The sequence below is a fragment of the Hippoglossus stenolepis genome, chromosome 10 (assembly GCF_022539355.2).
Source record: "Hippoglossus stenolepis isolate QCI-W04-F060 chromosome 10, HSTE1.2, whole genome shotgun sequence".
Lineage (NCBI taxonomy): Eukaryota > Metazoa > Chordata > Actinopteri > Pleuronectiformes > Pleuronectidae > Hippoglossus > Hippoglossus stenolepis.
Window position 1 is genome coordinate 1,247,786 of NC_061492.1, and position 25,000 is coordinate 1,272,785.

Sequence of the window (25,000 nt, forward strand, 5' to 3'; positions counted from 1 at the left end):
GACAGTCTGAGGACAGTGATGTTTTCTGAACATTGGAGCATGAAAAACATTTCACAGTAATAACACTAATTAATTAAAACCATCAACCTGAATACGAGCAGAATGTGTCTTTTAAAAAAAATAATTATTACACCCCATGGTTGAAATGAGGAGAAGATCGAGGTTAAATATTCTTAAACATCAGCAGAGCCTCAGAGTGTTCACACGTCCTGGAAGCGAACAGGTGCTGCCTGGGAACAGGAGCGTTTCGAGGGGCCCTCAGGCAAAAGGGACCCGGGGGCCACTGCATTGAACCAAACCGAAAGACACAGCTGATGATAGATATCAAGGTAGCGACACGAGGTGTGGCAGTCCCCTGTACATAACCGATCATGGAGCATGAAGGGGTTCTCACAGAATTGTCGTTGCTGGATCGGCTGTTCTCGGGGGCCCCTCTCTCAGCTCGGGGGCCCCTCTCTGTTCTCGGGGGCCCCTCCCTGTTCTCGGGGGCCCCTCTCTGTTCTCGGGGGGCCCCTCTCTCAGACTAACCCTGCCCAGGAACATAATCCACGCATCAGTGTCGTCTCCAGAACTTACTTGACAAAGGATGCTGGTGTTGTTGATGCATATTCGGTGGTGGTTGCACTTTTGATTCCACTGATTTCACACTTCATCTTTTCAGACTCTGTTACAACCGCTGTGAATCTCACTTCAGCTTCCGTCCTCCACGAGGAGAGAAGCTGCTCCAGTCGACAGGTGGTGAGTATTTGATATTTGTCAGAGGAGTATTCCTCTAACTGCTCTGAAACAGGAGCTTCTGTATTGTTGTTGTCTGCAGCTCATCTCATGATGAAATGTTCGAGGGATTCGAGTTTTCGGCAGATTTCACTCGCTGCTTCTCCGGCTTTGACCACATTAAAAAGGTAAAACTGTCGCACCTCCGCTGCGCCACAGACTCGCAGGAATCAAACGCAGCGGCGGCGCTCGACGGCAGCGTGCGGAGTCCTTTATGGAACGGTTTTTAAGAATCGCTCTGTTTTGTGCTGCTGAATATTTTCTTGCCTTCTGGTTCGTGCTGTTGTTTGAGCTCTGTGGTCGGAGGGTGACGCAGTTTTCTGTTTCTGAATCAGATTTGACTCTTAAGATTTAGACATAAACTAAATAAAACCACATTTTAGGCACATAAAACAGTAACATTAAAAACTTTATTTAATTTAGTATTTTCACTGTTTCCAACCTTTGAACCAGTTTTCATTTGATCTATCTTTTGGAAGGTCATTTTGTCCCTTTGACCTTGAACCTAGAGAAATGAATCCTTCATCATCCCTTTGTTTAACTCCTCTTCACACTTCTCTTTCTCACCCTTCATCCCTGTTGTTTCTGCTCTTTCCTTGTGAATCTCTCCATCTTTCTTATTCTCCTTTTGTCCCATTCGTTTAAAGCACTCCTCCATTTTTCTAAATTATGGCTCAGCACTTCTCCATCTTTATTTTCTTTACTGTAACACCCCTCCGCCCTCCCCTTGTATTTGCTTAATACATCCATCTTTTTCTCCATCACTTTCCATCTATCTCCCTTCTTTCTTCCCTCTTTTCATTTGTTAGCGTAACTCTCCTTCAATGCCTCCATCTTTTTTTTTTGTGCCTAATTTCCTCCTCCTCCTCCTCCTCCTCCTCCTCTTTTCTCTTTCTCCTCTTTTCATTTTCTGCATCGATAGCTACTTGATTCTACTTTTCCCTTGTCGTTTATCATTACCGCCCGGCCCCATTTGAATATTCAAATGTCTCTTCTCTGACTCTGTGTGTGTGTGAGGACATATGCATGCCTGTGTGTGCGTGCGTGTGCGTGTGTGTGTGTGTGTGTGTGTGTGTGTGTGTGTGTGTGTTTTTGCTGTGCTGTCATCAGAGAGGCGGCGGCCATTTTTCAATGTCGCCGATTCTGATGGAGATGCTATCGTTCGGCGCTTCACAGCCATCCATCCCCTTCACTTAGCTAATAGCCACGCCGCGAGAACGAGGGATCGACAGCAGAAAAAAAAGAGACGAGTGGAAGGTAAATATGTCGGCGTCGCACTCGTCTAACAGTCAGGAAATTATACGATTTATTCGCTGATGGCAAATATTGATTTAAAAAGGGGGAAAGGGAGCCACGGGGAGGAGGAGGGGGTGTTTTGTTGTTGTTGTTGTTTGTTTGAAGGATGCCACTGATCCAAAGTCAAAGAAAAGAGGGGGAGGGGGAGGGAGAGATAGACATGCCGATTAAAATGCATGAGATCCTAACTTTGAGATAAGTGCTGAGAGAGGGATCTTGGAGAGATGGGAGGCGGGGGGGACTGAGGGTGTGAGAGAGACAGAGGGGGTGCATGGATGGCTAGTTGTGATGTATTCATGCCTAAAGTCAATCTCCATGCAAGGATGGACTGAGATACACAGGCCTGAGGAGAGAGGGGGGGAGAGAGGGATGAGGAGAGAGACAAAGAGATACGAGGAAGGAGGAGATAGAAACAGCAAAAGATGGACGGAGGAAAACTTGGACGACACCGACGCCACGTCCACTCAGACGGCGAGCGGAGGCCGAACGCTGCAACACGAACCACAAACACGCCGGCTCCTCCCACCACGGAGAGTCTCAGAGACGCCGCCTCAGCGCAAAAACAGGGACGGTTCCACTTCATGAGAATACGATGATGTGAGGACACGACGAGGAGGTGACGGCGTCGTTTTGATTTCGTTTGTGAGGCTGAAACCCAGAAAGTCACTGTTTTCTGCTCCTGTGTTGAAGAAGCTCAAAGAAAAGTGGAGGAGAAGCTGAATCTCAAGGTCAAACTCGCTCTGATTTCACCAGGAACAAACGTCCTGAGAGACAGAGCAACAGAAAGAGTTTGTCTGGAAGCGAACGTCCTCTTCCTCCGACTGTTTTCTCACAAATCTTTGAATTTAACCTTCTTGTCAAGTCGTGTTTCTATATTCTCAAAGAACACCTGTGACGTTTGCATGCTTCTCCCTTTAGACCCATAACGTCAATAACCGTTTTCAAGACGTGACTCATAAATTACATCGTGATTCACTGAAACACTTGTGAGAAATGTGAAATGGGAGCTAACGTGTCGCTAAAAAAGTTTTTAAAGTAGCGTTTCGGACGAGAGGAGCGATATTGAGGCAGAGATTCATTGATGAAAACAACGACGAAGAAGACATGCTCAGGCGTTGAAGAGGAGGAAGAAGAGGAGGAGGAGGAAGAGGAGGAAGAAGAAGAGGAGGAGGAAGAAGAGGAGGAGGAGGAGGAGGAGGAGGAAGAGGAGGATCTCTGTGAGTTTGCAGATATATTGGTCTTTTAAAAAGTGTCCACGAAGTTTAGTGAAAAGTCAATAATTTAATTACGACATCAAATGTTTTCAGTCCATGTCTCTGTTTGCTTCAGAGGACGAGAAAGACAAGTTTTTGGGACGTTGGTAAATTTTAGGTCAGTGATAAAAAATAACTAATAATATTGAAATCAGCTCCACGTTGACAGAAGAGGTTCTATGATCAGAAATAACTGAATATGTGACGTCTTAAATTTAAATCTTTTGATGTTTATATAGGATTTACCCATTTTGTGCTTCAGAAATAACGAAAAAAATAATTGCTTTAATATCCTGCAGTTATGTTTTATATATATTTAAACTGAATTGTTGCTGTGAAAAATACAGCGAGACAAATGTTTTTTTCTGAAAAATAAGAAATATCTTCCATGTCAACGTATCAGATACAAATAAATGTACTTTTGCACAGTATATGAAATCATGTAATCACCAGGGAGGAAAGAGAACACAGGGAAACGGCTGCGCTTTCCAAAAACACCGAAAGAAGAGAGGAATAAACGCTTGAGAAAACAGATGAGAGGGAGAGAGGGGGAGGAGAGGAGAGAGAGAGGAGGAGGAGGAGGGGGAGAAAATCAACAAGCAATCATAAGTTTAATTTGGTCTCCATATTAATGAGCATAGAGCTGAAATGTCAGCAAAAATTCAGTCATACATGAAAAACATTTAATGCATTTTGAACATTGCTTTTTTTCCTCTTCTCTCTTCTCACAGATTCATCTTATCCTCCAAATGAGAGAAGTTTGTTGGAGGCTGCGTAACGGAACGATTTTGTCATCGCGGCAACTAAAGTTGGGGGGGAATTGATAAGGACACATCTTCATCCTCCTCCTCCTCCTCCTCCTCCTCCTCCTCCTCCTCAAACAACAGTTTCCTCCACCTCCTCCTTCTCTATCTGCTTTTCCTTGTCTTCCGTTCATCAGACTCTTCTTCTTCTTCTCTTCCTTTCTATGCTGATTTCATTTCATTGATATGTTGACTAAACATTTCTGTTTTTTAGTGTCTAAAACCCTGAAATACTTTTAATACCTTACTTTACTTTTTAAATCATTTATATCTATAGTACTTTAATATGTACAAACTGTATTGTAGGTTCAAGTTGAGGAAAAGAAAACGTTTTATTGTCTATCGCACTTAAACACGTAAACACATTTAAAGGTTCAGTTTGTAGGATTTAGTGACACCGACTGGTGAGGTTTGAGATTGCAGCCGGTTGAGTACCCCCCCCCTGTTAAACTCCATTAAAAAGGACTGATCTGGAGATAAAGGCTCATTAAGCCAATGAGAACTCTGTGATTCTTAATTTCAGGTGATTAAACACATCATTATGAATATTATATTACATTTCGGCTGATAGATCCTAAATCATTCACCCCCCCCCCTTCTGAGGACATGGTCTACTTGGACCACATGTCCCACGAGGACACTAGCTGGTTGGGGTCGTCCCTGACGTGCAATGAGTCCTGGGACAGGTTGGACAGAGAAGTCCACCTGTTGGGGAGTTACTACTGTAATAATAATAATAATAATAATAATAATAATAATAATAATAATAATAATATTTAAAATAGTATTAATAATGCAGTACAATAATAATTCTTCTTCTCTCCTTTTAACTCCGACTCTAGATCCATTTCACAGATTTCCTCCTGAACAACCTGTGAGTGCAAGAGACCCACAAAGAGAGAAGTGAAGCACTGTGTGTGTGGGTGTGTGAGTGTGTGTGTGTGTGTGTGTGTGTGTGTGTGTGTGTGTGTGTGTGTGTGTGTGTGTGTGTGTGTGTGTGTGTGTGTGTGTGTGTGTCAGTGTCTCCGGCTGAGATGGATGTTCCACGGCCTCTGAAAGAGCAGGAAGTGGCTCAGTGACACCCCATTTATCCATTTATACTGCCAGACACTTCAACCTGTGTGTGTGTGTGTGTGTGTGTGTGTGTGTGTGTGTGTGTGTGTGTGTGTGTGTGTGTGTGTGTCTGTGTGTGTGTACAGCCACATAATCACCTTTACTGTCCACAAACTGCCTTACAACAACTGTGATGATCAATAGTATATATTTTGCTTCATAAGGATATAATAGGTGTATCTTATCTTATTAGATTACATATTATATACATATTATATACATATTATATACATATTATATACATATTATATTATATCATTATTGTATAGATTATGTCTTAAAATTAGAAGAGAGACAGAATGAAACATTCTTCAGTAAAGAGTTAATATGTTATTTTCTTCTGTGTTCAGGATGTTTCGGGTTTAAACTGCTTCCTGTGCTGCTGAGACTTTCTGGAAGTTTCTCTTTTGCCTCAGTTTGGACAAAAAGAATCAAAAAAAAAGAAGCATAAAGACTTTTTCTCTCTTTCCAAACGAGGCGGCGACAAAAGGCTCGGCAACACGTTTTAATTGTCGTCGTGGAAACCAGATGAATGAGCTGTTTTGACTGGCCAGTGGGGACGGCTCGCCATTCAGCCAGTCACGTGCGCGTGTGTGTGTGTGTGAGAGTGTGTGTGTGTGTGTGTGTGTGTGTGTGTGTGTGTGTGTGTGTGTGTGTGTGTGTGTGTGTGTGTGTGTGTGTGTGTGTGTGTGTGTGTGTGTGTGTGTGTGTGTGTGTGTGTGTGTGCAGCTGGGAGGTCATTAGTACAAAGGGGGTGAAATTTCTACCAGTTTGTTATAGAGACACAGAAAAAGAAATAGAGACGAGTTACTGGAGAAAAAGAAATAAAAGGAGAAACGAGAGAAAGAGGAAAACAGTTCAACCTAAGAAATTAAGAAAATCCTTTGAGCGATCCACTATTCATGGAAACGTTCACTTTGTCAGTTGGATATGATATTCAGCATCATAATCATAACTGTCTGTCCTTCACATTCTAGGGTTTAGTTTCCAAATCAGAGAGAGAGAGAGAGAGAGAGAGAGAGAGAGAGAGAGAGAGAGAGAGAGAGAGAGAGAGATGACAACAAGGACTCGTACGAGCTGTGTGACGCCATGCGATGCCAGGTGACCTTTGACCCGATAAGAACCCTGGGAATTCTCTCATGGCAGGGCGGCACGAGAAGAAAAGAACGAGGGCAGAGGAACAAAGATGAAAATGTGCAGGAATCTCAGAAACCTCTTCCAAAGCAGACACGGGAGTGCGAATACACACGAGAACGCACACAACACACGTTGTAGCAGGAGTAAACACACACACACACACACACACTCTTAAAGGCACAGGCGACACAATGCAAACACACACAAGCTGCAGACGCTGGTGTAAACACAAACACGTGATCTCCACAGCAGAGTTTCTACGTCACTTCCTGTCTGCTGCTCAAATACAGCTGTCTGTCTTTATGTCACTTTGCTCATTAACCGCTCGTCCGTTTGATTTGTGTTTCTGAACACGTCCAATGAAACACTTCACACATCCTCACGTGATTTGTCACAAACACACATTTCCTTTAAGATCTTTAAAATAACACACTTCACAGTTAAAGATATAAAACTCATTAATGCTCACACACACAAACACACACTCTCTCTCTCTGTCTCTCAGGATAAAGACGCTCTTTGTTCAGATGCTGAATTCGTCCAGTTTCCTATGAGCTCACACACACACACACACACACACACACACACACACACACACACACACACACACACACACACACACACTTGTGCTGCTACACTCATGAGGATCCTCGGAGACGAGATTCGTTCACTGACCTCTGACCCTGAGTTCGTCCTCACAAACTTTTCAATGACAGCAGAGCTACAGAGACTTGGACAAGAGTCCCACAGAGTCCCATCATCATCATCATCATCATCATCATCATCATCATCATCATCATCATCATCTCTCTCATGTGTTGCTTCCCTCTTTTCCTCAGTGTTCTCCTCCTCCTCCTCCTCCTCCTCCTCCTCCTCCTCCTCCTCTCCTCCTACTCCTCCTCCTCCTCCTCCTACTCCTCCTCTCTCTCCACACTACAACAATGACAGAAATGTAATAGCATCATGGGTCTGAGTGTGTGTGTGTGTTTGTGTGTGTGTGTGTGTGTGTGTGTGTGTGTGTGTGTGTGTGTGTGTCCAGCAGAGCGACCATGTAGCCTAAAAGACAGACAATCTTTATTCTAATGAAGAAGGTGCCAAGGTCAAATGGAGCGCAGGTTGATGAATGGGGACACACACACACACACACACACACACACACACACACACACACACACACACACACACACACACACACACACACACACACACACACACACACACACACTTAAAGAGGAGGCCTGTGTTTTCCCCTTGAGGTGACATCAAACATTATTCTCACGACAAACACTAAAACAAACCGTCACTGGAAATAAAATCTGTTTGGAGGTAAAACAAAAACTGTCCGATGGTGTATTGGTTCTTGTGTGTGTGTGTGTGTGTGTCTGTGAGTGTGTGTGGGTGTAATAATTCTGTGAACACACACTGACTTCAGTTGTGTGTTTAATATTAATTAATGATCACATCATTTCTCCGTGTCTCTTAAATGATAAACTCCTGACGTCAGAGCGGCACCTCAGTTTGCTCCGTCACCAACGGGGGGGCGTATCCATGACAACACCACACGCATCATCACGCCTTATTTTTGGCAGAAAACTTTTAAAATACTAAAAAGTGGTTTGAATTCAGTCGCTGGCAGTTTTAGTGAAACTCTACAGACGATGTTTACGACCGACCTTGGTCTGACTTTGGCTCAATGCTCGACGCCAACTACTTTTATTTCTGGATGAGATTCTCGCTCATTTCTGTGTGTGTTGGTGTCAGGTTTCCGTCAGACGGCGTTCCTGGGAAGCCGAGGGAGTCTCAAGAGAGACGACGGGAGAGAGGGAGGGAGAGGGAGAGAGAGAGAGAGAGAGAGAGAGAGAGAGAGAGAGAGAGAGAAAGTTGGCGAGATGCTGCTGAGTCGTGTGTCTTTGTTCTAAAGCAGATATATCCCCGACTTTATCAAGACTGACAGAACAAACGCACAGGAAACAGCCTCCCACAGGACACATAATCCACACACACACACGCACACACACACACACGCACACACACACACACACACACACACACACACACACACACACAGAGATCAGAGAAGCAGTGAACACATAAAGACAGAGGTAACACACACAAGAACGAGTGCAGAGATGCACATGAACTCAAACACACACACGCACACACACACACACAGAGGTGAGAAAGTGAACACAACAAGGTTGACGATGCACACAACAACACACACACACACACACACTAACAGACATTTAAAATATGACACAAGTACACACATACACACTTTGTTGTGTATGTACATTTAGAGGGCAAAAAGACACACACACACACACACTGTCCTTACTGTATCTACATACAACAACATACTTAAGCACATGTACACACACACACACACACACACACACGTGGATAATAAAAAGCAAACATAAACATTTCTGTGGTGCAGAGCCGAGCGTGTGAATAAAGAAAGAAGGAAAGAAACGGAGAAGAAGAAAGAGGTGAAGACAACCCTCTGTATTTATCCTAATGTGATCTGACATCTCACTGGTTTCACACGTGTTGTGTTGCGTGTCTGCCGAAGTAACACAACATGTCTTCTGCTGAACGTTTCTGCTTTTGTTCAAGAGAAAACCGGTTTGAGTGTGCGTCCATCGTTCGGGAGGAGGAGAACTGATCGAACAGAAAAGGCCGAGGGACACCAGACCCTGGATCAGCTCTGACGGGTTAAAACATTCACATCACGGCCTCACAACCTATTTGTCTCAGTAGTAGAAACAGAAAGGAATTGAGTCGTGTGAGGAATCCCAGGTTGTTGTGTTGCTGCTCTGGTGTCCGGTGAAGTTTGGTCTCATATGCATTTAATTTATTTAGATTAATGTTTCCGTGGTTTCCTCTGCCGTCGTTAGTGTGAATCTGGTCTGTGCTGCGTTCACAGCCGCTCCGTCATGTGACACGTTCTGTGTCAGAGGCGACACCCACACGAAGACACAACTAAAAACACACGTCACATGACCATTCCTTTAGGTGCTGGAAAGATGGATGTAGCATGAACCTGAAAAATAAAATAATAAATGATCCTGATAATTTACTCCAGTTGTGAATTTCTTCAAATCTGAAATTGGATGTGTAGTTTTTAAACATTCAGATTCAGGACAAAAAGAGTGAAAAGGACAAAAACTTGCGAGGAGACGATGGAAACACACAAAACTATGTGAACACACACTAAGACACATTGGAAATAAGAGACAAACTGACTGAAAACACACACACACACACAGAGACACACACAGAGACACACACAGTCCCAGAGGACTTCGGCTCTGTGCTCGTGATACAAGCAGCAACAAACGACAAAACGTGACATCGGGACATCTGACCCAGGAAGCGTTCGACTCAACACACACACACATGCAAACACACACACTGCACACGAGCAGACACACACCGAGGCAGAGCGCTGGGAGTCTCTGGGGAGCAGAGACGAGGAGATCAGATCCTCCGGAGCTGCAGGAAGTTTCTTTTGTAGGATAACAGAGATTTTTTGCTGTTTCTAAGTGTTGTTGTTTTTTTTTTAAATGGTTGAAGTTTTTTTGTTTTCCGTCTCGGCTTGAGTTCTGTGACTGGATCTTCCTCTTCCCTCTTCATCACCCACTTCCTCTCTTCTCCTTCACCCCCGGTGTCTCCCTTTAAAGGTGACGTGTAGGTCATTCCCTGCCACTAGAGGTCGCTCCAGCACGATCGTCCCAGACATAAACAAACACTTCCTCCGAGTATCTGTACAGTTCACAGACTGTGAATGAAGATGGACGACACGTCTTCACTTCCTCAAACTGTCCAGAAGCTCTTCCTTCATTCCCCGTTCCCTCTTTCATTCCCTTCTTCACTTCCTTTCCTTTCCTATTATTCTTGCCCTCACTTCTTTCATTTCGTCTTTAGTTACTTAACTCTCCTTGTCTTCCTCTTGCCCTCCTTACCTTTCTTCTCCACTCATCCTTTTCTTCCTTTCCATACTCTCCTCCACCACTCACTCCATCTTCTCATCTTTCATCCTCTCTTTCTTCCTCCCTCATAGGCACTACAGTAGGAAGGCTGAAGGTGTTTCCGACATCTGCAGCAACAAATTACTTTTCTTCTTCCTTCCAATCGTTTATTCATTTTTCTTCCTGTTCCTGTCCTCCTCCTCCTCCTCCCCCTCTCCCTCTCTCCTTGTGCTCTCTCTCCCCCTCTCTCTCTGGATGGAGGGAGGTTGGGAGCGTTAACAGCACAGCGAGGATTGCAGCAACAATTACATGTGAAATTAGCCTCGCCTCATAGCCTGCAGTGTAATTCCAGCCTTCTGAGGCGTGGCAAAGTCATCTGTCTCTAATTAAAGATTCCCTCTCTCTCTCTCTCTCCCTCCTTCCTCAGCTTCTCTCCCTCTTCCTCTCTTGGGTTAACGCTCATCTTCATCCTCTCTCTCTCTCTCTCTCTCTCTCTTTCTGGGGGAGGAGCATGGGTGAGAAGGTGCGTTTGAAAACCTGATTCAGCTCGGGTCGTGGTTTTCAGCAGGTGAAACAAATTATTTCATTTTTTTTCCTGTTTCATTTCATTTTTTCCCTTCCTTCCTTTCCTTGTTAATTATTTTCATCTCTATTTATTCATTCTCTCAAATTTTCTTCTTTTCTCAACACAAGACTGAACGATGACGATTCAACCAGTTTCCTGTTTCTAAACGCACTGGATTCATTATTACAAATCAAACACTTTACAAACCTGCTATAATATCAATGCAAACCTCATTCCTGTCCACTTGAAATATGTGTCAAACATATTTAGTTTCTTCTTCTAATTGATAATAAAAGGACACTATGACCTTTGACCTTTAGACCGCAGTCGACTTTAACATTGTTGCTGACAATGAAATCGATTTTTCATTTAACCGTCTGTTATTTCACGTGAATTTAAACCAAATCCCAGACGTCCCAGTTTTCCACCTGCACTTGAACGCAGCATGCGTGGGACCGGAGACCGTGACCATATGCAAATGTGACCTGATCCGTATCAGGCGAGTCGTGCACGTACATTTAACAACCTGTAATATACACAAAAGAGTGTCGCACATTTTGTTTACACAGGCAGATTCACGGAAATGATCGAATCTAATGTTTAAAATCTCAACGTAATAATATTTAACTTGTCATTGTTTTACATTGTAAGCCTGCTACATTCACGTAAATCTTAAATTTCTATTCTTTCGTTCATTGCACTCGCTGCTCCCAAATGAAAAATGATTCCACATTCCACAGAGATACAACAGAACATTATGGGATGGTTACAGTGATGGAACAACGAGGACAGAAGGGAAGGAAAGAAAGAGAAGCAGAAAGAGCTTTTCTGGAAGAGCTCAGAGGATATAGGGCTTAAGCCGTCTGTGTGTTTCTCAGGCATGACTCTCTACTGGAATATAACCCAGACTGTGTGTGTGTGTGTGTGTCTGTGTGTGTGTGTGTGTGTGTGTGTGTGCTCAGCCTCCTGTTGAGGTTGTGTACTCTCACTGTTGCCCTCAGGGTTTAAGATGGAGACACACTGAGGACAGAAACACAGGCTGAGAGTCGACTGTATTTTCTATTTCATTTCTGTCTTTCTCTGTGTTTCCGTCTTGTCTCCGCGGAGATTTATCGTCTTCACTTCGTTTAACTTCGAGTTGGATGTGTTTGCATTTTAAATGATCATATTGTGTGTATAATGTCCACATGAAGACCAGCGGCTTCCTTTCCTCTAAATTGAAACAGGTACTTTCCCCTGGAACGTTCCACCGGCTGGAACCTTTGGAGGAACCATCCCAGGAACCAGCGTCTAAATGACGTCCTTACTCCTGAGACACGACAGTAGGTAAAGGAACGTTTGGGGATTTTTCCAATTGGTCGAGCAATAAGTCGCTAGCTGTGTTCAATCAATAATCCCAGTAAAGGCAGTACAATATGATTCTCCTCCATGTTAATAGTGTCTGTCGCTTTATTAGACGTCGCTTTAAAGTCTTCTGCTCTACTGCCACCAGCTGGACTGGAGAAGCAGTTGTAGCCATCGTACGAACATGAGCAGAACAACTCGCCTGATGTTATCACGTCTTCAGACTGCGGCTGAAACACATTCAGTCGACTCCTGAGACCCGCCTGCCTTCTGAGGACCGTCAAAACTTTATGGATGTTTTACATTTCTTAGAGCAAGAGGGTTGGGTTTAGAGTGAGAGCGGTGGTTTGGTTGGACTACAGACATGCACCCTGTCTCGTCAGCGACCAATGATAACGTCCACATGTAAACAGATGAACTGTAACAGGAAGTGAGAGCTGTGACATCCCATAATGATCCGAGAGTCACTGAAGACTGAACTGTGAGATCAGATATTTAAACATATAGTGTGAACATTTAACTTGAGACTTTTCAAATGTGTAAATGAACAACATGTCCTCATTATGTTAATAGAGACTAATCCAGTCCTATTATGATTCCTTCAAAACGTATTCGCTGCAAATGAGTCGTATAGAAACATAATTTATCAGGTTCAAAGAGTTAAACTGTTTTATGTGGAGAAATAAAGTCGTGTTGTTTTCTCTCAATCTATCAGGAGTGTGTGTGTGTGTGTGTGTGTGTGTGTGTGTGTGTGTGTGTGTGTGTGTGTGTGTGTGTGTGTGTGTTTAAGTGTTAATCAGTTCAGTGTCTCTCCTGGTTTGGACTACAGATAACCAGACAACCACTGAAAACACACTGTGTGTGTGTGTGTGTGTGTGTGTGTGTGTGTGTGTGTGTGTGTGTGTGTGTGTGTGTGTGTGTGTGTGTGGCCTCAGACAGAGCTCCTCTGTCGCAGCAATACTGATTGGTTTTGGAACCCTGTTAATGAGCAGGTGTGTGTGTGTGTGTGTGTGTGTGTGTGGGCATCTCTGCTGCTAAATTCTCATTTCAAATAGCCCATGGTGCTCTGATAGAATGCTGGGCTACACACACACACACACACACACACACACACACACACACACACACACACACACACACACACACGCTCCCGATAGCCACTGTAATTAGTTGGACTCGACTGGAACTCGCCACAGGGAGAAACAGAGAGCGAGCGAGAGAGGAAGCGACGTCTGTGATGACTTAATGCAGTGAAATGTTTCCAAATGAAACCTTGAGTGAAACTTTTGATTTGTCCCAGAGAGGCGATGTTGCTAAGTAACCGTCCACTGATCTGCATCTGACACTTTCTGCTCCTCTTCCTCATCCTGAGATCTTTGTGTTCTTCCAGTTTCACGTCCGTCACGTGTTAGAAACCTCATCAACACGTCCACTCGCTCTCTGGGAAGCTTCCACACATTGTCCTGCTGGATTCTCACATGGACTCACTCAGATGGTTGGAAGGAGAAACTCTGGAGAACGTTCCCAGCCTCTCACATTCAGCTCCTCTGGATGATTTTGAGGAGATCATCCGAAGTTCAGTGCAGGTCTGGAAGCAGCTTCGCAGAGAACAGAAGCTAGTGTGGACACGGTTTGATGAATCTGGTTAAAGACCAACCACCAAGACTCATATGTTCACATGTGTGTGATGTACGATGGTGACTTCACAGTCCAATCATATTATTATAATTATAATACTTGATGCTGACAAAATAAACTATGAAACTACGTCCAGATGTTTCTTTGTCTGCAGACGTTTAAAAAAGATGGAAGCAAAACAAACACACACGTGAAAATGCTTCACTTGTGAGAAACATCAACACAACTCAACTATTCTCAAAGTCTTTTTGAAACACTAACTTTTTTAAGGTCTCAGATGATGTGTCTCCTCTTTTAAATGATTAAAGACCTTCCAGTTGTTCAAAAGACTCTCGGTCCAAACTCAGTGGTACACACACACACACACACACACACACACACACACACACACACACACACACACACACACACACACACACACACACACACACACACACACACACACACACACACACACACACACTCCTCCTTCCTCTCTGCTTTCCAAGGTTGATAAGTGCCTCCATCTAACATCACAATAAACAGTAGAGCTTCACTCTGCCAAGCCGGGCTGCAGAAACAACTGTCAGCCCAGCGTTCCTTTTCCGGAGGACACACACACACACACACACAAAAACACAAACACACACACACAAACACACACACACACACACCTCCAAAAAGAACAAGTTTTGTTGGGCCCTGGCGTTGCTATGGTTGCAGGGTCGAGTCCCCCCCAGCATTTCAGGGGAGCACAGCGAGGTTCTGTAACGTTCACATGGAGGCCAAAAAAAACACACTGGAAAAAACATGGGGGTTATCCAAGCACACACACACACACACACTCAGACAGACACACACACACACACACACACACACACACACACACACACACACACACACACAGACAGACACACACACATGTCCTGCAGTAGACCCGTGTTCGATTGACCACACGATCCTGGACTGTTGGATGATGTTGTGTTGTGTTTGTTCATGAACTTGTAACAAAAGTCAACACACAAAACTCAAAGCGACTGAGTAAAAATACAAATATACAAAATATTAAGTCGTGATTTCGGTGCTAATGTTCAATTTCTGGACCTTTTGTCTTTTAGTGAAGTGCTGAGATTTGATTTGACTGTTTTGAGAAGGTATAAATATTTCAGAATGAACAGGTTTATTTAACGTTAAGATCATTTTAATATTCAACAAACCATTAACTCACATCTGCAAACACGGAGGAGGCAGGGTTTACTGCAGCCAGCCACTAGTTGGCGATAGAGAGGCTTTGGCTTCACGTTTGGGAGCCACCGTGTTCATTCTCCGTCTCTGGGTTTGAGATCCGAGTGTTTTAAAATAGAGAACCAGGCCCAGCGAGTGATAACCGAGTGATATGAGATTAAAATATCCAGAATGAGCGGCGGACTGTACACAGCCCTGCAGCCGTGTCTCGCTGAGGCAGAGACAGTATAAGAAAGCGACCTTGGAATTGGCAAGGAGACGCTGTCGAGCTCGGCATCAATATTTTAACAGGAGAGTTGACACATCAAAAAAAAAAAAAAAGATAGCGCGAGAGGGAAGGAGAAGAATGCCCAGCGATTCCAGAGTCATCTAAAATTCATGCATGCATCATCACCGCCATGAATATTCATACAGAGATGAATATTTAAGTGCAACTCCTATGGATAAAATTAGGTTCATCTTTACACTTATCAATAATTCGCAGGCCAGGTGAGTCACATCAGATGCTGAATAAATCATGACTGCACACACACACACACACACACACACACACACACACACACACACACACACACACACACACACACACACACACACACACACACACACTTTCTATGATTGTGAGGAGCCTCGTGGACATAATTCATCCTCTGGAACTCTCGCTGTGACCATCACGAGTAAATACCCAACACAAACCTAATTCTCTCTTTCATAGTTTCAAGCTTTTCTGCTTTATTTGATCGAGACAGTCGGGAGTGAAGGGAAAGGCGGAGGTAAGGTGACATGTTGCCTGAACCACACACACACACACACACACACACACACACACACACACACACACACACACACACACACACACACGTATAAAAGTTCAGACAGAGAGAAAACGAGTGAGACACAAAGGTACATGCGTGCGCGTTGCTTTGCAGCGGTGCCTTCTGGGTAAGGAGCTGTCAGCAGTTGGACCTCTGAAGGCAGCGTGATAGTCACAACTGTATGAATACATTTATGTTTTTAAAGGTTGCTTTGAGGTGAAGTTCAGTGTATTTTACTTTGTTTACACATAAACACTCAGAGTTTAACGTACGCTGCCTCGTTCGGATGCTTCACACGTCAGAACATCCTGCAGACTCTCAGTGAACAACGTGCACCGAGTGTTTATAAAATGAAATGTAGACGCCAGGTCGGGAAAGTGCAAGGAACGCGCGGAAGTGCCTGTGTTCTCCCTCTGACCAGCAGGGGGCGACTCCTCTGGTAGTTTCTATAGAAGTCTATGAGAAAATGACTCTTCTTCTCACTTTATAACGTCAGTAAATATTAAGGAGTTTATGTCTCGGTCTCTAGTTTCAAGTCCTAGTCAAACAGACCACAAAGCACCGGATGTGTTGGGGGGTGGATACCACAGTGTAGCACCGTCCAATGGGTGCAGGTGGTAGGTGTAGGTGGGCGTGTGTCCTCCAGCTCACATCAGGCTCCACCCCCTCTCCTTCAAATATGGTTACTTCTGGTTTGAAAGAACCAAGATGGCGCTGGACTCTACACTTTCTCTTCCAGTGGTCCAGTAGGTTTCTTCTTCTTCGTCTTTGTTCGGCTTATTGTCGGGTGGCAGCCGACGTCAAGGTGCATTGACGCCACCTACTGGCTCTGCCTCTTCTTCCTGATTCATCTCTTGGCGGGAGGCCATCACGATCTCAGTAAGTTTCTGTTCCTGTACCACGTTTGTGAACTCACCGCTCAACTCTGCCATGGACGCTTCAAAACTCGGTTGTGTTTTGTTAATCAGTGCATGTGTTGCAGTGATGCTACACGTGAGCTTTCTTCTATAACATCCTCTACTGTCCCACAAACCCCAAAACGTTCCCTGTACACAAAGCACATAATGTCCCAGACGTTACATTATTGTGCTTTTATTTTGCCAACACGTGGCAACAAGCGCATCCCGTGAAGTTACGACTTGTGAACTTAAATCAACTTTTCTTTCTTTCTGGAACTTGAAGTTCGTTTGCAGTGAACACTTGTGGAATCGTCTCACATTGGTCTGACTGTTTGTTTTCAAGTGCTTCTGCAGTTTGTATTTGATGCATGTGTGTGAACAGACGGACTCAGGTCTCTTATTGTTACACATGCTGTTCCTCTGTCTGACTCATTTGACTGCAGTGAAGCCATTACACTTACACTTACACACACACACACACACACGTACACACCAGGAGCTGCTGCTGCTGGTTTGATGAGCTGCTACCTCGCTGCCAGGCTTCTGATTGGCTTACAGGACGTTGCATCACACACATTTTTCGCTCAAGTTCAAATATTTCAATTCGAGCGAGTGAAGCAAATGAGGCAGATTCTATTCTGCTCTTCCTGAGGCATCGCAGGAAGAGTCCCTTCACAACCCCCAACCTTCTGATCCACAGAACAACAGACAGAAAACCTGACTCACCTTGAAGAGGTGATGTCTCTGCTCCTCTGACATCATCAGCTGGTGACTGTCCATCACCATGGCGTCCATGTCCATCAGCCAATCCCAGAGCTCCTGGTACTCTGCCTCAAACTCCTGCAGACTGAGGGCAGAGAGAGAAAGAGATTAATGAGTGGAGTCATTGTTGTCGTCTTATATTGTGTTTCCTCCGTGTTCTACTTCCTATCATTGTCATTTGTGTCCTGCAGCCATGAGACGTGCGCGTCTTGTTATGTTGATAAAGTGTGTCGCTGAAAATGAAGTGAGAGAGAGTCGCTGACAGATTAAATCAGAGAGAGAGAGAAGGCAGAAAACTTTTCAAGTTGCCGTGAGAGTTGAACCTGAAATCTCTTCCAAGAGAAACGTGTTCACATCTCGTACCTGGAGTGAGTTTGAATCTGGTTGTTTTATTGCAGGAGAATCAAACACATTACGTCACCGGACATGACTGAGCAGTTTTCTGAATGAGCGTCTGGTTTGTTCTAATCTCCACAAACATGGACGGTAAATAAAGATGGACGACGCGTCTCCACGTCCTCCCACTGCTCAGAAAGGAGGTGAAACATCTCACAGTACGAACATCTTGTTCCGATGACGTCTTTAGGACCCAGAGTCTGAGCAGGAGTGGAAACGACCAATCAAACGTTTCTGCCATTGACACTGATGTTTGTTCAAGTGTTTCTGATGAGTTTGGTTTTAATTCGTTATTTGATGATATAAAAATGGGCGTAGATGTTGTGATTGGTCGATATTTGCGCCCACAAGCCGACTTTGTTTTTTAACTTCCTTGTCTCCTTCTCTTCTCTCTTCCTCCCTCCTCTTCTATCCCATCGTATCTTCCCTCATCTTCCTCAGCCTCCGTCCTTTAACTTCCCCCTCCTCCTCCTCCCTTGTCCTCTCACCTCCTCCTCCTCCTCCTCGACACAGGATCACATCAAATATTTATGCTGCTGGAACAGGGGCCGATTGCTCAAACACACACATTACTGTCAGTCGTTTTGTTAAGGTGTCTCTGTGTGTGTGTGTGTGTGTGTGTGTGTGTGTTTATTATTTATATATGCGGTGGTTTCGGTCTCGGCGGGGATCGCCAACATGTTTCTCAACATTAGCGGTGAAATTGCTTGGAATTCTCCGGTCGCCCACGACGACAGTTTGACAGCTCTGTCAGGCCCACAGCGTTTCTACGACAATTCACTTACACACACACACACACACACACACACACAAAGTATACGTACACGCCGGCACACACAGACACACAATCGCTCAAAACAATTCCTCCAATACACAAAACAACACAGCTACTGATAATTACATGTACACACACACAGTTGCCCACATTAAACACTACACAAGAACACACACTGACACAGCAACACACAGCAACTGGAGGAGTTGTCAAAGTAAACAAAGTAAAGTATAAATGAAATTACACAAACAACGAAACTAAGACCAGAAACTACACGTTTGTTTTTCCCTGTTTCATTTCGATTGGCACTGAAGCCAAATTCACATTGAACTGTGAAGTGAACATGTTTCCTGTTGATGAATTACCCATAAATCTCCAACACGTGGTGAAGAAATGAGAAGTGAACACATTATTTTAATAAAACCAAAAAAAATTGCTTACTTTCTAAAAATGTCTTCTCTTTTTACAACATGTCACCGCTTTCCTAAATGTTTGGATCTTCCTTAACTTTGAAAAATGATCACGAGATTATAAAACCTTTTCCTCCTCTTCGTGTCACATGCTCACACTCCGCCCTGTGGTTCTGTTCCTCCACCAACCAGAGCAGTTTCTGTCACGTGCACGTTTTTCCAGACTCATACGAGGTCACACTGACCTTTGACCTTTGACATCTGATCAGTTCAAGTGACAACTGGTCAGAATCTGAAGAAATTCCCACAAAGAAGACTTGAGATTCATGTTGGCACGTTACAAACATGTCCTCATTTTCAAAAACCTTTCTTCTCCTCCTCTACCTCTCGTCTTTCTAAACTTTCCCTTCCTTCGTCCTCTTCTCGCTCCTCCGTCTCTCCATCATCTTCTTCTCATCTGTGACGTGACAACAAAACATCTTCCCACCTCACTCCTCCATCTTTCTACTCGAATCCCTTCTCTCTCCTCACACGCCCCTGTCCTCCTCTGCAAGTGATTCTCAATGAAATGAAAACCGAGCAGAAGAAAGTGAAGGAAGCGAGCGCTGCTTCCTTCCCCCGAGGCGGCGTTCCTCATTATGCGGCGAGCGGAGCGGCCCTTTACTGACTCAGGCAGATGAAGGAGATACAACACTCGCACAGATTGTTTTCTCTTGTCGTTTGTCGTTGTTCACTCCCCCACCTCCCCTCCTCTCCCCCCGTTTCCGTCTTGTTCTCACACTAATGTTAACTAAACGCTTTGTAAAACAGGATTCTCTCGGGGAGTCGGAAGACGAGAAAACAGACAAATCGGAGAGCACGGAGCGACGTGGCGGCACTGCGGGGCTGCGTTCGACACCGGGACGGTTACGCGGCGTTTGAAGTGTCAGGTTCCCTCTCTGTCACGCGGCTCTGACGGCGTGCGTGGGAGTGGCACAGCGAGCCGCTCTGACATGTAGTCACTTGAGGAAATTCAAATTATAGAAATCTATTATTTATTTCTATCTTGTCAAGATTCCAGCAGATAAAGTGAAATTCAACGTGTGAATATGTGAAAATCTATATAGTGGAGAAAAATATTGATACAGTTTGGTAGATTTTTCACTCACTTAAAGTCGAAGATGTTTTAAAACATAAGAATATTATATTTGGGAGAAGAATTTGTGCCTGATGTGGATGAATGAATGAATTCAGGTAATCTGAGAGATTTTTTGCGATTTTTATTTCTGCGACTTTTCCCCGAAATCTGTCTTACACATTAGATCAACATATCTTGTGTAATTCTATTCAGAGTTTAAATGTCTGGGGGCGGAGTACAAACTGTTTGTCAGGACACACGCTGTGTCTTTTAAGCTGGAATGGATTTATCATCTTCCACTTTCTACTTCCGTCTCTTTCTTTTCATCACTTCCCAAGTCTCTGTCTCCCCGTCTGCTGCGACTGTGATAGCAGCTGTAACCACTGACTCTAATTCATCATCCTACTCCCAGCAGAAAGAGGAGGAGGAGGAGGAGGAGGAGGAGGAGGAGGAGGAGGAGGAGGAGGAGGAGGAAGAAGTGTCAGGTGAGGAAAGAGAGAGAGAGAAGACAAGAGGAGGAAAGTTTAAGTCAGGTGAAGAATGGAGAACGAGGAAAGAGAAGAAGACTAAAGACAAAAGAAAGAGAGGAAAGAATGGGGGGGGGGGATGTGAGGAAGAGGAGAAAGTGAAAGAGGGAGGGGATGAAGGTACAGAGTGAAAGGTTGAATGAGTCATAGGCAGCCGTCACCTTTCAGTCAGAGTTCGATTTATGAGGCGACATTCGTCTAATGGATTCATCATTAAAACAGAGTGAACAGCAGCACAGCGCCCTGCTGACGCCCCACTCACTCACCACTCACCACTCACTCACTCACTCACTCACTCACTCACTCACTCACTCGCTCGCCCACTCACTCACTCATTCACTTGCCCGCCCACTCACTCACTCATTCACTCGCTCGCCTCACTCCCACATTCACTTGCCCGCCCACTCACTCACTCATTCACTCACTCACTCATTCACTCGTCGCCCACTCACTCACTCACTCACTCACCTCACTCACTGCTCGCCCACTCACTCACTCATTCACTCGCCGCCCACTCACTCACTCACTCACTCACTCACTCACTTATTCACTCACTCACTCACTCATTCACTCGCTCGCCCATTCACTCACTCACTCACTCGCTCGCCCACTCACTCACTCACTCACTCACTCACTCACTCACTCATTCATTCACTCGCCGCCCATTCACTCACTCACTCACTCACTCACTCACTCACTCACTACTCACTACTCGCCGCCCACTCACTCACTCACTCACTACTCCCACATTCACTCGCCGCCATTCACTCACTCACTCACTCGCTGCCCACTCACTCACTCACTCACCACTCACTCACTCATTCACTCGCCGCCCATTCACTCACTCACTCACTCACTCACTCACTCACTCGCCGCCCATTCACTCACTCACTCACTCACTCACTCACTCACTCACTCCCACATTCACTCGCCCGCCCACTCACTCACTCATTCACTCGCTCGCCCATTCACTCACTCACTCACTCACTCACTCACTCACTCACTCACTCACTCACTCATTCATTCACTGCCGCCCATTCACTCACTCACTCACTACCACTCACTCACTCACTCACTCACCTCACTCATTCACTCGCCGCTCACTCACTCACTCACCACTCACTCCACTCACTCACTCACTCACTCATCATTCACTCACTCACTCACTCACTCACTACTCATTCATTCACTCGCCGCCCATTCACTCACTCACTCACTCACTACCATCACTCACTCACTCACTCACTCACTCATTCACTCGCCACCACTCACTCACTCACTCACTCCCTCACTCACTTACTCACTCACTCACTCACCACTCACTCACTCGCCCACTCACTCATTCACTCGCCGCCCACTCACTCACTCATTCACTTGCCCGCCCACTCACTCACTCATTCACTCGTTCGCCCCTCACTCCCACATTCACTTGCCCGCCCACTCACTCACTCATTCACTCACTCACTCATTCACTCGCCGCCCACTCACTCACACTCACTCACCCACTCACTCACTCGCCCGCCCACTCACTCACTCATTCACTCGCCCGCCCACTCACTCACTCACTCACACATTCACTCACTCATTCACTCCTCACTCACTCATCTATCACTCGCCGCCCATTCACTCACTCTCATCACTCGCCGCCCACTCACTCACTCACTCCACTCACTCACTCACTCACTCACTATTCATTCACTCGCTCGCCCATTCACTCACTCACTCACTCACTCACTCACTCACTCACTCACCTACTCGCCGCCCACTCACTCACTCACTCACTACCCTACATTCACTGCCGCTCATTCACTCACTCACTCACTCGCTGCCACTCACTCACCACTCACTCACTCACTCACTCATTCACTCGCCGCCCATTCACTCACTCACTCACTCACTCACTCACTCGCCGCCATTCACTCACTCACTCACTCACTCACTCACTCACTCACTCCCACATTCACTCGCCCCGCCACTCACTCACTCATTCACTCGCCGCCCATTCACTCACTCACTCACTCACTCACTCACTCACTCACTCACTCACTCATCATTCACTCGCTCGCCCATTCACTCACTCACCTACTCACTCACTCACTCACTCATTCACTCGCGCCCACTCACTCACTCACTCACCCCTCACTCACTCACTCACTCACTCACTCATTCACTCACTCCCCACTCACTCACTCACTCACTCACTCATTCATTCACTCGCCCATTCACTCACTCACTCACTCACTCACTCACCACTCACTCACTCACCACTCACCACACATTCACTCGCCCACTCACTCACTCACTCACTCACTCACTCACTCACTCACTCACTCACTCACTCACTCACTCCCTCACTCACTCACTCACTCACTCACTCACTCATTCACTCGCCGCCATTCACTCACTCACTCACTCACTCACTCACTCACTACCCCCTCACTCACTCACTCACTCACTCACTCACATTTTTCTGCCATCGAAGTTTCTCTTGTTATTAATGAAGATCTCAGATCTGATCTGAGATCTGATCTGAGATCTGATCTGAGATCAGTGAATAATTCAGTCTGACTTTCATTTTCTTTACAACTGAAGCAAAACCACAAATCTCAACTGAGCTCAACTCACAGAAGAAAAACATGTAACATCCAGTTAATGCCAAACTCATCACACACACCACTGCACGGGACACACACACACACACACACACACACACACACACACACACACACACACACACACACACACACACACACACACACACACACACACACACACACACACACACACACACACACACACACACACACACACACATCTCAAAAGCAGCAGCTAATATATGAATAACCAATTAGTATCTAACACATCCAGAGCAAATTACTGAAACATTACACTGCTGCAGCCACAGAGGAGCAAACACACACACACACACAATGAATCTTTCATTTACATTTGTGTGTCTGTGTGTGTAAACAACTTATATTCCTTTTATTCAAATAGAGGAGTCCACCGTTACCAAAACGAGTGTGTGTATGTCTGTGTGAGTGTGTGTGTGTGTTGTGTGTGTGTGTGTGTGCACTGTGACGACAACATCCAAAAAGTCTGCAGGAACAAAACATACGATGGACTCACTGTGAGAAATTTAAGCTTCATTTGTCATTTGCATACACTCAACTTTGTGTGTTTTTTTTGTATACTGTGTGTGTGTGTGTGTGTGTGTGTGTGTGTGTGTGTGTGTGTGTGTGTGTGTGTGTGTGTGTGTGAGTGATAACCGCGGAGGGAGGCTCCTCAAAGTCGAGGATGAAACGGCAAAAGGCAGCGTGACCAAAGATGCCGCTCGCCGAGCCCGGCCACAGCAGATTACTGCTGTTAACACTCATAACACTCTGAGTGTGTGTGATTACGTCTGACTGTGTGTGTGTGTGTGTGTGTGTGTGTGTGTGTGTGTGTGTGTGTCCTCCTCATCATAACAAAGAACAGTCACATGATATGTTTGTGTGTCTCTGTTGTGTTGTATTTGTACATAGTTCTACTTTTCACTGCCGCTCTGTCGAGGCTGAGAACTTAATGTTTTGTTCTTCAGCAGCTGGAAGTTACACGCGTTGCTCAAAGGTACATCGGTGGGAACCAGGAAGCGGGACGGAGCTTCAAGGTGCGCGAAGAAGATGGATTCTGTTGGTTCTGGGATCGAACCCTCAACCTCCCGCTTTCCAAGCATGGAAACAGGATGTTGGCGTAGTGGTGACGAGCGGTACTGCTGAGTTATTGGACCGACGACACATCTGCTCTGTTCTGTTACTGTTGTTTACCTGCTGCTTCTGGCCATCTGGCTGTAGTGCCTCCTGCTGGTGGACGAGGGGTAGCGCAGGCTGCTCAGCTTGACGGCCATCTGCTCCAGGGCGGCTCGCTGGGCTTCTCGCTGACTGGAGATCAGTTCAGTCTGGAAATAAAAACCAGAAACAAGAGGTTATTGAAAATCTCTTAAAAATGACTTCAACACTGTTTGTGTTGACGAGAGACTCAAACGAAGAGGGAAAGGTTTTTGTGTGTAATAAGCGAGATGCAATCAACGGTGCAGCCTGCAGGGGGAGCTACAGCGGCCTCCGAAGTTTAATACTTAACAGAATTTCGAAGAGACGAAAGTGTTTGTCACTGAAAATACCAACATGAGTTTATCTCTC

General features: G+C 45.2%; 1 protein-coding gene across 2 annotated transcripts in view; it reads right to left on the minus strand.

The window, feature by feature from the left end:
* The window catches only part of akap6 (A kinase (PRKA) anchor protein 6), a 144,174-nt gene that overhangs the window by 43,659 nt on the left and 75,515 nt on the right, over positions 1-25,000 (minus strand). For both annotated transcript variants that reach the window (XM_035168124.2, XM_035168126.2), the window contains 2 exons: positions 24,629-24,759; positions 17,562-17,682 (listed from right to left, as the gene is read on the minus strand). In XM_035168124.2, the coding sequence (XP_035024015.1) occupies positions 17,562-17,682; positions 24,629-24,759 (252 nt within the window). The remainder of the gene's footprint in view (positions 1-17,561; positions 17,683-24,628; positions 24,760-25,000) is intronic.